At 47.5% G+C, this 15504-nt stretch overlaps 3 protein-coding genes across 3 annotated transcripts; 2 read left to right on the forward strand and 1 right to left on the reverse strand.

Annotated features, from left to right (window-relative positions):
- Positions 1-880: 880 nt before the first annotated feature.
- FIESC28_05944 (uncharacterized protein) lies at positions 881-4100 on the forward strand (the record flags this gene model as incomplete). The annotated part of the gene is made up of 2 exons (XM_031160089.1): positions 881-1395; positions 1451-4100. 2 exons carry the CDS (start codon positions 881-883, stop codon positions 4098-4100), a joined length of 3165 nt encoding a protein of 1054 aa, XP_031015859.1.
- A 3780-nt stretch (positions 4101-7880) lies between these two features.
- On the forward strand, positions 7881-13736 carry FIESC28_05945 (uncharacterized protein; the record flags this gene model as incomplete). Its single annotated transcript, XM_031160090.1, has 2 exons — positions 7881-8533; positions 8993-13736. 2 exons carry the CDS (start codon positions 7881-7883, stop codon positions 13734-13736), a joined length of 5397 nt encoding a protein of 1798 aa, XP_031015860.1.
- Positions 13737-14229: 493 nt separating this feature from the next.
- Positions 14230-15123, reverse strand: FIESC28_05946 (uncharacterized protein; the record flags this gene model as incomplete). The annotated part of the gene is made up of 2 exons (XM_031160091.1): positions 14230-14915; positions 14973-15123. The coding sequence occupies 2 exons, from the start codon at positions 15121-15123 to the stop codon at positions 14230-14232; spliced, it is 837 nt and encodes a 278-aa protein (XP_031015861.1).
- Between the last annotated feature and the right edge of the window lie 381 nt (positions 15124-15504).

The following is a 15504-nucleotide window of genomic DNA, read 5'->3' on the forward strand; positions in this document are numbered from 1 at the left end:
AGGTAGAGGCGTATTGTCAGAGAGACCTTCTTTTAGCAATGACCTTAGTATCAGCCCGGGACCTGGTATCACAAGGCTTGTTATAGTAGTAGACCAGAATGCGATCTGAAGCTCCGGGGACAAGTACTCCTGTGCCACTGGCAGTGAACGATGTCGTGGGTGCTGTCAATAGTCCGTCTCATAAGTGATTTCATCGAATTACGCTGGAAGTTACTCGTGTTGCATATTCCATATCTGACATGTTTCTCCGAGGAGTGCCGGGGAATCTTCGCCAGCCATTGTCACAAGTGAACCTGTGATAACCCCTTACGTTATTACTTGATATCGGTATTCTGAGCAGGATCATGTCTTGGGAGGTGTATGCATGGACCCGGGGAACTCAATTCTTGGTTAGTGCATTACGAGTTCACTTCTTCGAGTTTCCATGAAAGCACGTAAGTGGATTGCGTAATAATCTATCATCATATCTGAAAAAGACCAGCACATTCGGCAGATGTACCTGTACATAGTTGAGACCTAGTTAGGCTTCGACAGTCCTGCGACCTGGTGGGTCATTGTGTATAAGCCTGCACGCTTACGATAGCAGGGGCGTTTTATCTTTGATGCACATAAGCTTGCAGGGGCAGTCACGAATTGTTCAAAGACGGGAAAAATCACGCTATGACACTGCCATGTCATCAAGGTAGCATTTCCTAAGTCGAGGTGTAACTTAGATTCCTGTCCGAAGATCTCGGCTCGGGCGGCTACTGACACTCTGTAGACCCAAGCATCCTATTGACTAGGGACTGGAAGAGAGCGAACACCCGGCTTTCCGCCTTGATTTAACTATAAAGAAGAGGGGCGAGACATGTAAGGTCAGGATAAGCAACCACCAGTCAATATGCCATCTTTCCATGATTTCGACTTTTCAAGCTATCAAATTCTCAGGTTTCCAAACAGAATTCAAGATGAGAAGCCTGATCCAAGTATCGTATGGATGCTTAAGAAGCTCAATATAACGCATGATGGAAGTGGACCACTACCTCCACCAGGAAAACATCAGGCTCCCAACTTCCGTCCTCTTGGTTCTCATGGACACGAACTTCTTGAGACCCACGGCAAAGCCCTGCGTTCAAACAATCCCAGCCTACCAAGCACTGTGACGGAGTCGTTTCTCCATGGACGATCACAATGGATTGACGAACCAGTCATTACCAAATGGAGAGAACCCAGTAAAGAGCTTCGGGCGGTGCTTACCCGAACTGAAGAGCTTTACCATCAATGGAGCCTCTCGAAGCCATCGCCTTTTGACCCCTTCTTTGACAAGCTCTGGATGGAGACAGCCGATATTCTCCGAGATGCTGGGCTTCCATGGCACAACAATAACCTAAACATGCCCGATGAAACCGATTCAAGGTGAGTTTCTGTCCCTGCTCTTGCCACGATCTGACAGACACTGATTTGTGTCAAGCTGGCCTTTCCACTTCAAGACATTTGAGAGGGTTGCAGTCCTCGCCAAAGGAAAAAGGGTCCAGGACCCAGATGCCTCAGGCTATATCGCCAACTGGAGTGAAGGCAACTACTATGGGATCAGGGCTCTGAAGCAGGAGCTTTACTCGCAGTACCCGAAGCAAATGCCCATCCTTTTGATTGATCATCTTGAGACAGATCTTGCAAAGGCAGCTTCCCACATATTTGGCCTTGAATGGCACCGAGTTTCTCTCAACGATACAAATGCGTTGATGGACAATGTCCACCGCCTCACCATGTGTGGGCAGCGACCTATCATATTCGCCGCCACCATGGCCAATAGGAGCGGAGAAGTGGATGATATATCTGCCATTGACAAGATTTCTCGCAACTTCCCCCTTATGCTCCATTTGGATGCTTCTCGCGTTTTTGATTTCTTGACAACAGTCGGGGAGGACTTTCGTCAACTTCTCAAAATACCTCGACTTCGTCTCCACCATGCTAAACATGGTGAGCATGGTTGCCTCCTTAATGGAGAAATCCTGGCGAGCACTATTGTTGCGGGAGGTTCCAATGCCTATGTCTACCCGCCTCCTGTTGTTGCACTCAAGCCCAAACTTCTCGGTAACCAAACCCCAACCCGAATCGAATATGTTAGGGGTACAGATGGGACACTGTCTGGATCGAGAGACTCTATTGGCCCTCTAATGTTATGCCTTCAAGAACTTCGATTCGGACGCAGAGGGTTCCAAGAGATCTATGAAAGCTGTTTCATCAGAAGAATGAGATTGGTAAATGAACTCAAATCCCTGAACGTGCAGGTTCACGCTCCCTCAAATTCATTGGACCTGATTATCCGAGCATCCTCTGGTTGGGCCAGTGACTTGATGGAACTCGGAGCCAGAGAGGTCGGGGGGGACAAGTACCTTCTCACCATCCAACCCAGCATCGATGGCGAAAATATCAGATCTCTGTTGCGCGTCCTTGGGGCTCACAATGAGTTGCATTTATCCAAAGCTGCAGTACAGATAGAGCTGCAATCGCCTAGATCGCGCTATCGTCTGCCGGATGGAGTGGTACAGAAGGTATGGCAGACAGTCCAGAGCTTCAAGATTGCGGCTCGGTATTCATGTGGCTATCCCTTGAATCAAGCTCCCTACTCGGCCCTAGGCCCTGTAGTTGGTCACTTTCTGGGAGTTCGAATCCCGGAAGAATGGGCTAGATGCGAAGCTTCCAATATCCTGCAGCGGCGAAAGAAATCCTTGGGCCTCTTGACTAAGGAGTCACAAAAGTCCTTTAGCGCCTGCTTCACCACGGGTAGCACAATGGGCAACCGGATCGGGCTCCACACTGGTCTCATCCAGTATCCTGACGCGTTTGTGTATTTCTCTTCGGCCTCACATTATAGCGTCAAAAAGACTGTTAAGGACTGTGATACGTGGACCCGTCGCTGGATGCCCGGAAGACTCCCTCGCTTTGCCGAGATCCCAGCCGACGAATATGGTCGTATGATTCCGACTGCACTCGCGCAGCAAGTCTCGTCCGACAGGGCCGAATGTATGTCCCACAAGGAAGAGTATCAGGTGATTCTTTTCGCCAACATGGGCACCACTTTTGTTGGAGGTCGGGATGATATTCTCGAAATCACAAAAATACTGGCTCAGATCGAGGTAGTCCCATCTTACATCCACGTTGATGGGGCATTGGATCTAGGATTCGTCGCCAATGGGCTCCATCTAGGCCCCCCGGGTACCCAGCGGGCAAGTTCAAAAATTCCCGTAGTACAGGGTATCACACTCAGCCATCACAAGGTATTTGGGATCATGGTTTCTGGGGAAGTCATCAGCTACTGCCCCAACCACTCCAAGCAATTTGACGCCCTGGCCGGGACCGTCGACCCGCGAGCCGTTTTTGAAACTTGGCTCTTTGAACAGGCCTACCACACGGCTGACTTGGTCACCATCTGGAAATATTGCTTGGACAACGCGAAACTACTGCGCGAGCTCCTGGCAGAACACAAAGTTCCAACGCACTTCAATCAAGAGAGCATTATCACACTTTTGGAATATCCGCCACGTTGGCTAGTCGAAGAGTTCCACCTCGCACCTGAAGGAGACTGGGTTCATTTTATCACCATGCCTCATATCAACCCTACAACCATCAAACGGTTCGTGCGAGCGATAGCGTCGGTTGATACAAGCTGTGGTACTGCCTTCGATTATGTCGGACACTCACTTGCTTCATCTTTGCATTTGAATGGCCATGCTCAGCTCCGACGTCTCACAAGTCGGAGCATCTATAGCGAAAGGGTTCTAGCAGTTGCAAACTTGGCCATCTTGCAGAATCTCCAAGCTCAAAATGTCCGTGATGATCTTGGTCTCAGAAGCCTCAATGACATACGATCTTGTTTCATTTACAGTGCCATGTCTTTTGCAGTGTTCAACGACCTGAATGAGCCGCTGGTCGTGTTTCTTGCCGATGGAGCTGGCGACAGAGTGCTTAAACCTAGTTTGATGCTCGTGAAATACTCCTTCCATGACAGGGTACACATGCTGCACGATATTGCAATGCAGCTCTATGGACATGTGGGGGAGTTAGCAGACGTGATCATTGAAGTCGGTGCTTGGAGCTATCAAGTTATGTTCTTTTAAAATTAAACTTGTTTTTACCAGCGATCTAGAGCTGTCCGATTAACCCCTTAAATATTTCTTAATTTAACGCTTACAGCTACGTGTTATTAAAATGCAAGATATGTTATCTATATTGTATCGATTGAAACTGAAATAATTCATAATACATAGTAGGTCTAAACTGATTAGTTGTTCGACGACGTCGTGATCGGCGAAGAGCTCATCAGCGGTGGTCACCGATTATAAGAGGGACTCCAACCCATCCTTCTCAGCACCTATTGAACAACGAAACCAAGTAATTTAAGCGACACCACCCACAGCCAATGACCTCACAGCTCTTGTATATATCTCTTTAGTCGTTATCAACAAACCCCACAGTGAGCAGCTTGTCGCTTTGTCCTTGACACTAACCTCTGTCTTACCACCCTGCTCACTCTATCTATCTAGACTTCTGAATAATATGTGGGTGATGAGGCATTATAAAAGTAGCCCTATAGACTAGGATAGGGGAGGGTCAACCTGCTAGTACTATAATCCTTACATGATCCCTATACCCATTTAATAATGGATAGTTACAGTAACATTATGTGTAGCATTTGAAAAGTATGGAAGATGTATAAAGCAAATAGAGCCTTGAAGTCTCATCATGTCACCCCGGGCACGTTCTGTTAACCTGCATGAGGTATGCAATTTGACGCTGTCTATGCTCTATCTAATGACACATCAGAAATCGTCGAGCTAGCTAGAGTCGAACAATGCTGTAACGATAGCCTCTGTATCCAGCACAATATACAGTCAGGTTGTGGCCTGTCGACAGGTAGATCTGTGTTCCTGGCTAAGTTGTCAATGCTCGTGGTCCGTCTACCACGCCTGGCAAGACGGTGCCTGACTTCCTGTACACTTGCAATCCGTTCCCTTAGGGCACTAATCGGAGACTTCCTAGTGACCCGTAGTATCACATTGCATTTACGAGGCGTTAGTGTGTGTTTTTGAGTACCTAAACATGATAGGATTTTATCCAAGAACTCTAGTAGCGTGCTACTAAGTTACCGCCATTGCATCCCCAATCTCCGATGTTACAAGGAGCCTTTCTTGCTGCGTGTTCTGGAACGCATTTGATAGCTTCGGCAGGCTGAAGGAAGAGGGCCAAAGTTGCGGCCAAGATGGCGGGTTGGAACTTCATGGTAACTTGTAGAAGAATGGAAAGAGTAGATGGTAGAAAGCTCTTGAGGGTGGAATGAACTTGCAATGGATGTTTGAAGAACGGCGGACTTGTTTGATATTTATGTCCAAACTGTCCCGTACTCGCTTGTTCGACATCCATCAAATCCTCACTGTGCGTTGTGCAGTCACCTCATAAATTCGGATCAACTTGCCGTCCCATGATCCGTCATTGGCTCGGCTACAGCAAGGAGTCGAAGGATGCTCGACGTGGAGCAAGCGGAAGGATCTCAGTGCACAGATCTCTCTACGCGAGGTCCAACCTACTATAATAGGTTTTACGACCAACGACTGAGAATCAGGTTGAAACTGTGAGTAACGAGCCTTTCGGTCCTTTAAATCCTGTCAAAAGGTCCTGGCAAATTCGGCAACAATTATGGACTCAGTGGTCAAGCATAGCAATCCCCTTTCTACTTCATTCCTGTTCTCGCCTGAATTCTTTATGATCAACTCAACGACTTGTATTGTTCGTTCACGACAAAAGAGGATTTCGTTGTTAGCTTGACAGAGAGTCTAGGAAAATTGGATTTGAAAAAGGAAACAATTCTGAATTTTCCAGATTCCATCGACGGTGCTCTTTCGGTCGTTCTCTCGTGTGCGTATTGTCTCCACCACAGCATAGAGAGTGGCTCAATTGAGTACCAGTAATTGTTGCAGGAATACAATCACAGTGGGTTGGTGGTCTCTTCTGTCACTGGCTCTTGGAGTTCGTTGCATGACATCGGTGGCAAACTAGACTAAGATTGTGGCAACTGCATGATATCGTATCAATAGCACACCGCGATCGATAAGCATAAGCCCGGAGGCAAGAAACCTAGATCAGTTCTAGGCAGTCTAGAACATTATAATTCAAGCTTAAACGCCGATCTTACAGTTCTAGACTACACGCGGGGTAGACGGGTATTTCCACTATCCGGCAATACTAACTTGAGCGCCTACAGCTGAAAACTAGTGAAAGCTTGTCTTTGAACGATAGATATAAATAACGTGGCTCTTCCCTTCTTCTCTAGAACAATTACTACTAATAAATCAATCTCATCTTACACTTTGAACGACTTACTTTATTAAAATGACAACAGATCTCGCACATCGCTACCTCAATTCCATGAAACACCACCCGTATGGGAATGCGCTCTTCGAACCAGCCCCATTCTCGCGCCTTCAGCCAGGTTCCCTCGGCTACCTGGACGAGTTGCAGCGATGGCATCCAATCTTGAACCTTCTGGATTCAGAAGCCTTGAACAAAGCGGGCTACTCGCCCTTGGGCGAGCTGCGACCCAGTGAAACAGACGTTCGCCAAGCCCATTGCCAGTGTAGCTCGCGGTGCTTGTACAGATCAGAATTGGTCCGGTTGCCAACAAATCTGTCCTTGGGGTAAGTTTGGCGGTCTAGGATCGTACTAAACCTCGAGCTAACTATGCCAATAGAGAAAAGCAACAGTTCAGTCTATGTAAAAAAGTGCGATAATGGTAAATACTTCTGCCGTGCCTCTGAAACCCACAACTGTTGTCGTGAGGGAGAAATCCTATTCTCAATCAAAGAACCTGGGACACCAGTTGCTATTATAGCTGGTAGTACCGTGGGAGCGGTTGTTGGTACTGCAATTCTGGCAGGCCTGGGATGGTGGTTCTGGAAGAGAAAAAGAGCAGCGAGGGATCCAGCTGAGAGGGATACCGTGAAGTCGTCTCCAGGAAGCCAGGTTGCTCACCCTTCCGTGGCAGAGGTTGATGCTGGCCCTGATAGCGTACTGGTTGAGTCGGATGCTCGACCTACACAACCAACGAAATTGCATGAGCTACCAGCCTAGCAGGCTAAATTGCAGAATAATTCCAGTATCTACATCCTGCAGGGACTTTCAAATCTTAATCATCGTTTCTAGCATTGGATAAACTGTCTCTGCTACACACAGCTGGACTCGGCTTTTGGATGGATTAGCACGACTATTGCGAAAATTTAGCTGATCCTCGACACAGTACAACAAAGCTCATTACGGGTTGTCCGATCCAACAGCCAATTAAACAGAACAAAATGTATTAGATACTATCAACCTCAGTCTATCGGTGAATTCTCCCTGACAATAAGGCTTCCATCTTGCACACTTTTCAAGCACAATAACTCCAATGCTTATGCGGGACCTTCTGACTGACCTTGTTATAAACGCGCTTTAATAAGCTTAAATCATGCTCTCCTACCCTAAACTTGGAAAATTCTAGGGAGAAATTCCACTCTGCTGACACGAAATTGACGCCACTCAAGTCTCGGTTGCAATCTAGCGTACTGTGGCCAATTGCCGCTGATGTGCCCCTGATCATCCCTGTCGAGTGGTCCACTTAAGCCGAGCTAGCATCAGCAGAATTGCTCATGATTTCTAGAAATAATTCTACTAACAGCGCTGGGACCGCTAACCACATCTTTCTAGGTAGATTATCAATCAATAGTTTGTAAAAGAAAAGCTGGGCATACGACCAACAGCTCAGTGACTAGCAATGAAAACAATAGATAAATAGCGTTGTTTGGCGTCAATTTTGTTATCCTCCATTGCACACTTCTTCTCCCCTTCGATTACTGTTGTCCCCAAAGATGACTCGTCATCTTGTCCGTTCGTTCGTTCTAGCTTCGGCCCTCTGCTCCTTCGCCAATGCAGGACCATGCCGCCCCTCGACTAGCTTAGCAATTGAGGCTACAACCACTATTAGTACCGTCCTCTCTCCCTTACCTACCACCGAGACATCTCAAGCAGAGCCCACTACTATCACCGATACCACGGTTGCGGTTGGTGACAACAGCGATACATCCACTGTCACTGAAAGCGAGACCCAGACCGCTTCAGTCACTGCTGAGACTGGATACACCACGACTGAACCCAACACTTCAACTACAACCCAGGAGACATTTGTTGAAACAACTTCTGAGGCTTCTACTGTGACAGTTGAGGATTCTACGACCACGACTGAGGCTTCCACAACAGCTGCTGTACCCGTTCCAAGCTGTGTTAACAACCTCAAGGTTACTGCACCAGAAAATGCCTCTTGTGGTGTGAAGGGCTATGCCACAGGGGACAGTGGTAGCTTGATCTATGTGGCTGACGCTCCTGTTGGTACCCGACTCGATTGCTACAAGTCATGCGTGGCAGCACCTAACTGTCAATCTTTTGTCTTTCAAGAACAGGTATTCTGTGCAATGTACGAAGGGTCAATTGGAAGCACTAATGGGGACAACACCAGTTTTGACTGGTATGAGCTTAGCTGCTTTTGTGATACAGACTAAATGTATCACACCTTGGGTTAATAGTGAGCAATGATTGCAAATCAGACTACAGTGCATTTTCAGTATACACATGGTATGAATATCGAGAACCAGTATTCTTTTCTGTTATCCTACTGGGTAGTCTGGCGTCCCTAGTGTAATAAACGGTTATTCTCTTAGACTTATGCCATGAAGCTTTAAAATTGTTAATATTCACAGAGATGTAAACACTATGAATGGTCTGACATCGTTATGTATCTTTGTTTGCAACTTAATGTAAACCAATCAGCTTAGTGAGATCATATCATCGTTTAAATACATATCTCTTATCGAACTCGGGAGTTATACTGCACAGGGAGGCTTATGCATAATTGTTGTAAAACCTTGTACCTATCACGTTGAATATCACTTTACCCCGCCCAGGAGAATCAACACTGGCAATACAGGCTTTACCATGGAAATAAGCCAACTCTTGGAATCCACTGGATCACAAAGTTGATAGCTAGGATAATCATGGATGAAGAATTGCAGCAACAGATCTTATACTTGAGGGAAGTCGCGGCAACTCTCCCTGATGATCACATTCAGCGTCCTGCTTGCCTTGCCCAACTCAGTCTCCTCAACGGAACTAATTTTGATCAAACGAATGACATTGAAAGCCTGGATGAGTCAATCAAAGTCGGACTCGAATGCCTTGAAGCCACATCTCAGGATGACCCTTGGCGAGGAGGACGACTATGCAACGTGGGTTCCCGTTTTGATGACCGATATTCGACCACGGGGAACCCATCTGACCTTGAACAAGCTTGCCGTTTGACGAAAGAGGCAGTGCAGATCATCCCATCGGATCATCCCAGCCGAACTCCCTGCTTGATCGTGCGCGGTGTTGTTTTAAAGAAGCTGTCTATCAAATCGGCAAGCACTGAACATATTCAAGAGGCGATAAACGCGATCCTAGAAATCGTGCGAAACGAAGGTGCCCATCAATATCATTTTCAAGCTTTGAGGAATTTGGAAGACTTCTTCAACGAAAAGTACACGAAAAGTAAAACAATCGCCGATCTTGAGGCAGCGATCGAATACAATCGACTGGCTTTAAAATCAGCAGAGGAGGACCCTGATAAACAAGTCGAAATTCTTTGTGACAGGGCCCTCCGACAGCGGGACCTATATCTCGCGACAAAGGAAGTGAAGACGCTTGATGGTGCAATGGAAACAGCGCGACTCGCCCTGGGGATAGCGTCAGCCAATGGAATTGGTCGGGAAATCTGCCTGACGAATCTGGGCTCTCTTCACTTCAACAAGTTTGAGTCCTTGGGATCACCTATCGACTTGGATGAGTCAATTAAATTCGTGGAGGAAGCTATCACTCTCATCCCCGATGGCGACTCATTGAAATCAGCCGACCTGAGGAATCTCACGGACAGACTCGGTCACAGATATGTGTTGACTAGCGACCTTTCAGACATCCAACGTGCTATCGTTGCTGCCAGGCAGGCTCTAGAGCTCATGACACAAGACCATTGTGAATGGGTGTCGTTTTCATGCAATCTGGCTCTCCGCTCAGCACAACTTTACCATAAGACGAGAACACTTGCAGATTTGGAAAGTGCTATAAAAGAGAATCACCAGTCTTTAGAGCTGAGTGGTAGAGATGGTGATCTACACGCTCAAATCCTGACCAATCTCTGCTATCTTTTGGGCGACAGATATATCAGGGAAGGGACAATGTCCGATCTGCACGAAGCTATAACGCACGGGGAAGTTGCCACCAAACCACCGACCTCACCAAAACATCACGCTGCGCGTTTGATGAACCTAGCTTCAGCGCTCCGCGAGCGATATGTCATCTTCGGTGACATTGTGGATTTAACCTCAGCCATCGAGTTTAGCCGCGAAGCCATCGGAGGCCCATGCAAGAGCGAGTCAGAACGTATTAAGTATTCGAGTACCCTTGGGACATGGCTAAGCGAGAGATGGATGCAATTAGGCAATGAGACAGATCTTGTTGAAGGCCTGAGGTTTGCCCGTGAGGCATACGAATCCTTCGGAGCTGGTCAAGTAGACCGAGATGACCGAGCACAATGTGCCAGCAATCTTGGAAAGCTTCTACAATCGATATACGAGCGTACAGGTCGAATGAATCAACTAGATGAATCTTTGCTTTTACACTCCGAAGCGTTTGAGCTAAGCCAGGAAGATGATCACCACCGGGCATTGCGGACGGTTAATCTGTCATCCGCTCTCGGAGGCAAGTATTCCTCTTCAGGGGAGGTAGCATACCTTGACCGTGCTATTCAACTACTCGAAGATGCACTTAAGGAGGACACTTCTTCGCCTGAACATTTTGACCTTTTACACAATTACAGTGTCTTGCTTGGCTACCGTTACACAAAGACGCTGCAAATCTCAGATCTTGATAAGGCTTGCGAGCAGCTGACAGACGCACTTCAGATCATCCCGAATGACCACCCAACTAGATGGTCGCTCCTTAACGCCTTCGCCACTCGACTGAATGATCGGTTTTCTGTAAAGGGAGACATTGAGGATCTGCAGAAAGCTATCAGTTTATCACAAGAGGCGTCCCTGTCCTCATTCGACCCTATCAAAACTCGATCACTCAGTACCCTTGGCACCCTTCTTGGTGATAGGTTCCTGGCGCTTGGACAGATAAGTGATATCGATAACAGCATCAAAACCTTAGAAGAGGCTGAGACCAGAATGCCTAAGACCCACTTCGAACGGCCAGGAGTTCTTGGCAATTTGGGCGTCCGTTTTGGTGACCGTTATACAAGGACAGGGTCAGTGGAGGATCTCGATGCATCTGTCGATTATACCAGGTTGGCATCAGAAACGACGCCGAGACAAGACGTCAACTGGGCCCCCAGACTGAGTAATCTTGCAGCGAGACTCGGGGAGAGATACACCATGATAGGGAGAGCAGTAGATTTGGACGAGGCCATTCGTATCGGACATGAGCTGATAGCTCTTCCCAACCTCTACCACACGAACCATTCTGTCTACCTCAACAATCTCGCGTTACGCCTTAACGATCGGTACACAAGGACTGGGCTTTTGAAAGATCTTGAAACCGCAGTATCCTATGCGCAAAAGTCTGTCGACGCGCTCCCTACAGGCCATACCGATATCTTCGCCCGCCTAAGGACGCTTACATCTCTTCTTCATGAAAATTACCGCAAAACGGAAAGCGACACCCATTTCAGCCACGCCATGGGTATAGCGAACGTCGCGGTTGAAGCTTCAGCTGGTGGTACTTCACACCCGGCGTGCCTAAACAACAAAGCAATTTTGCTATTCAATAGGTTCTACGTGAAGAAGAGGCAGGAAGACTTGATCGAGGCTACCACCCTATTTCGAAAGGCAGTCGAATTGAGTCCGGAGAAACACTCCCAACGCGCAGACCGACAGAGATACCTGGGAGACGCTTTGCATCATATGTACACTTATGATAAAGATTCTCAGATCTTAGACGAGGCTATATCCTGTCACAGAGCAGCGATGAGTCAGGCGAATGCTCCTCTTGGCGTTCGGCTAAGAGCTAGTAGGCATCTTCTCCAGAGCCTCGCTTTGAAGAGCGATTGGGGGACAGCCTTCGAAGCTGCAAAGGGAGCACTGGACCTCGTACCTCGACTGGTCCTACGATCACTAGACAATCTAGACAAGCAGTACCTTCTAACGCAAGTTGCGGGACTAGCATGTGAAGCAACCTCTATCGCCATCAAAGCCGACAAAGAGCCTACCACTGCTATCAAACTTCTTGAGCAGGGGAGAGGTATCCTCGCTACCTCGATCAGCGACATGAGGGTCGACATTGAGGATCTGAGAGAAAGCTACCCCGATCTAGCTACGACATTCACGCAAAACAAAGAAGACCTGGAACGGCTGGGACGCACTACGCAAGCGTCGGACTCAGCTGAGGTTGCCCGGCAGTACAGACTAGAAGAACAGTTCAACAATGTTGTTGCCGATATTAGAGCAAAACCTGGGTTCCAGGACTTTCTGCTCGCCCCTAGTGAACAGAGAATACGCGGATGCGTGAAGAATGGTTCAGTCGTCATCATCAACGTCAGCGTGTTTCAATGCGACGCGATCATCCTCAAAGGCCAGAAGGAGGAATACGTGCCATTGCCCGAAGTGGATCAGGACGAAATTGAACGAAGAGTCCAAAACGGCCGCATATACACATCTGAAACTCTGGAGTGGCTGTGGGATGTTATCGCTAAGCCAATATTTGACAAATTGGACGTCTCTCATGAGACAGGCTCCGGTAATTGGTCACGAATCTGGTGGATACCCACAGGGTCCCTTTCCAGATTCCCTCTTCACGCAGCTGGCTATCATTTGAGGGATACCAGAGACACTGTGCTAGATCGAGTTATCTCTTCTTACAGTTCATCAATCAGAGCAATGCTCCTGACCGACGACAAACCACTGCATGAGTCAAGTCGACGGAAGGCACTATTGATTAGCGCCGAAGATGGAGACGCAGGCTCCTATCTACCCTCAGCACAACGAGAAATTGGCCTTATTAAGGGCATCTGTGATAGGATGGGTCTGGAAGTGGTCGTCGACGACGGGAGATCAAAAGTCGACGTGAAGTCACACTTGACGGAGTGTAAGGTATTCCACTTTGCGGGTCATGGCCACACTGACGCTAATAACCCTTCAATGAGCTATCTCAAATTGGGTGGCGGAGAAGATGGACATTTGACAGTGAGTGAATTGATGGATCTCAATCTTAGCAGGGACCCTCCTTTCCTGGCATATCTTTCAGCATGCGAAACCGGAAGATTTAAGGATGTGAGATATGCAGATGAGAGCCTTCATCTTATCGGCGCTTGCCAGACCTCAGGGTTCCGGCACGTCATCGGTACCTTGTGGGAGGTCCGGGATGACTTGTGTGTGGAAGTTGCAGCTGCCGTGTACAAGGGTATCTCGGACCACGGTACAACGGATCGTGCGGTTTGTCAGGGGTTGCATAACGCTGTAAGAGCTCTGCGCAAGGATTGGGTCAAGAATCATGGAAATAGGTTATACCGAGCATCGCAACAGATTATCCGAAGGGATGTGGCGGACAAGTCCAGATTGGAGCTGCGCAATATTGTTCTGGTGGATGACGATGAAGACGAGAAGCTGGAATGGATCCCCTTCGTCCACTTTGGAAACTAAGAAACCTCTATGGATTAGGTGCAAGCCGATGGCGAACGGTCTTTCTTGACTATGTCAGAGCTGTCTTTTATCCTTCCAATCTAAGGCAATTGAGCAGCTTGTCATGCCTTCAGTTTGGTGAATTCCACTGAATTAATGGTCCAGGTCAAGGGAAAGGAACTTTGCGCGGATGGCCGTATACGGAATACACGTATAGCAGAAACCCCTGCGTACTAACCATCACACGGGCCAATAACGTTTCTGTAGAGTTACCCCATTTAATACCAGCAATTCACAGTCCCCAGCGTCAGGGTGTTAGAAGAATTAGCTATAAAGAGCATAAGGGACGAAATAATTTAATCACCTTATGCCGGTCTTAGGCTTGCAACTTGGCTGCTTTATTTCTGTAGCCTAAGCCTTAGAGGATAATTCTTCTAACACCCACCTGCCTAGCACTAGTACAGTAGAAAACGTATTAAAGAGTCTCTTAAGTAATGTAACCTTCCTACTCATCCTATACGTTATGTAAGGGATACTCATCAACCGTATATCCGGGCTTTACAGCGCCGGAACGATTAGTCACCTGGCTAGAGTGAAAGATATTGAAGAGAACAGCAACAAAGGACATAAGCGTCGCATCGAAGATATAGAGCCAATACTCCTGAGCCTGCAACGCCCCATCCTTCCCAAGAACATATTCTGCGACACGAAAAATCGACCGAACGAGTACAAAAAGACTCGAAGCATAAAGGACGACCAGCAACTTCTCCCAGGGAGTGTTCAAGACGAGAGATCGAGATGTTGGACGAGAGCGGATCCGCATGTGAAAGACAACCGTGACAACCATGAAGAAGCCGAAGAAGACGATCTGGATGAACAGTCCGCCTACGATCATGTTCTCCCCCATTTCGACCTTATCTTTGGACTTTGCCGAGGCAAGCATTCCGCCGCCTCCACTCTGTGCCAGGAAAGAAAGCACATCGCCAAGCACGAAAACCTTTGTTAGCCACTTTTTCTGAATGAGGGATAAGTGATCGGCATCCAAAAGAACGATCAACCGGCCCAGTATCATGTAGATAGACGCGGCGAAGAGTGCAGGACCGAGGAGGAGCAATATCGACTGCAAGATGTACGGGTTCTTGGTGTATTCTGGAGCTTCGTCTGCGGAGAGCGCGCGGCCGACGTAGCCGAATGCCTCAACTGTGTAGAATGAGCATTTCTTAATTTCTTCGCAGATTTGAGAAGGAGATTACTTACAGAGGCAGCCGATGAGGAAGGGGATAAAATACCACGTTCGATGCCGGAACATTTGCCATAAGTGGATTAGAGTGGTGATGATGAAGATAATGACAAATGCGACGGCCGCTGGTAAGGAAGGCTCATAATTGTAAAAGGTGAAGCCTGTCATGATGCTGTGTTAGGAGATTGACAGCGGTGTAAAAACGAGTGTGGAATTTTTAAAGTTTTGTGTCAAGGAGTGCGTTTTGTTGTGTAATGAATAACGAATAAGAAGGTAAGACAGAGAAGGAAATCCAACAAATAATTGAGAGATGAGAGCAAACATAAGGTTAAAAGCACACAATAAGAAAAGATTAGAGATTGTTTGTTTATTCCTTTTTCTTAAGCTTATAATGAAATGAGGAGTCGCCTTTTACAATACGCGGACTTAGCCCCTGCATTTTTGGAGCGCGTACCCTACGCAGCAAGTTGCTCTAGAAAAGGGGACGAGTATTCAAATGTCTTAAGCTTGTTTTTAAGCGTCTCCACTAGCCATTCAATGTGCCGTTTA

This window comes from Fusarium coffeatum (assembly GCF_003316985.1).
Source record: "Fusarium coffeatum strain FIESC_28 chromosome Unknown BRIP53273_contig_128, whole genome shotgun sequence".
Classification (NCBI taxonomy): domain Eukaryota; kingdom Fungi; phylum Ascomycota; class Sordariomycetes; order Hypocreales; family Nectriaceae; genus Fusarium; species Fusarium coffeatum.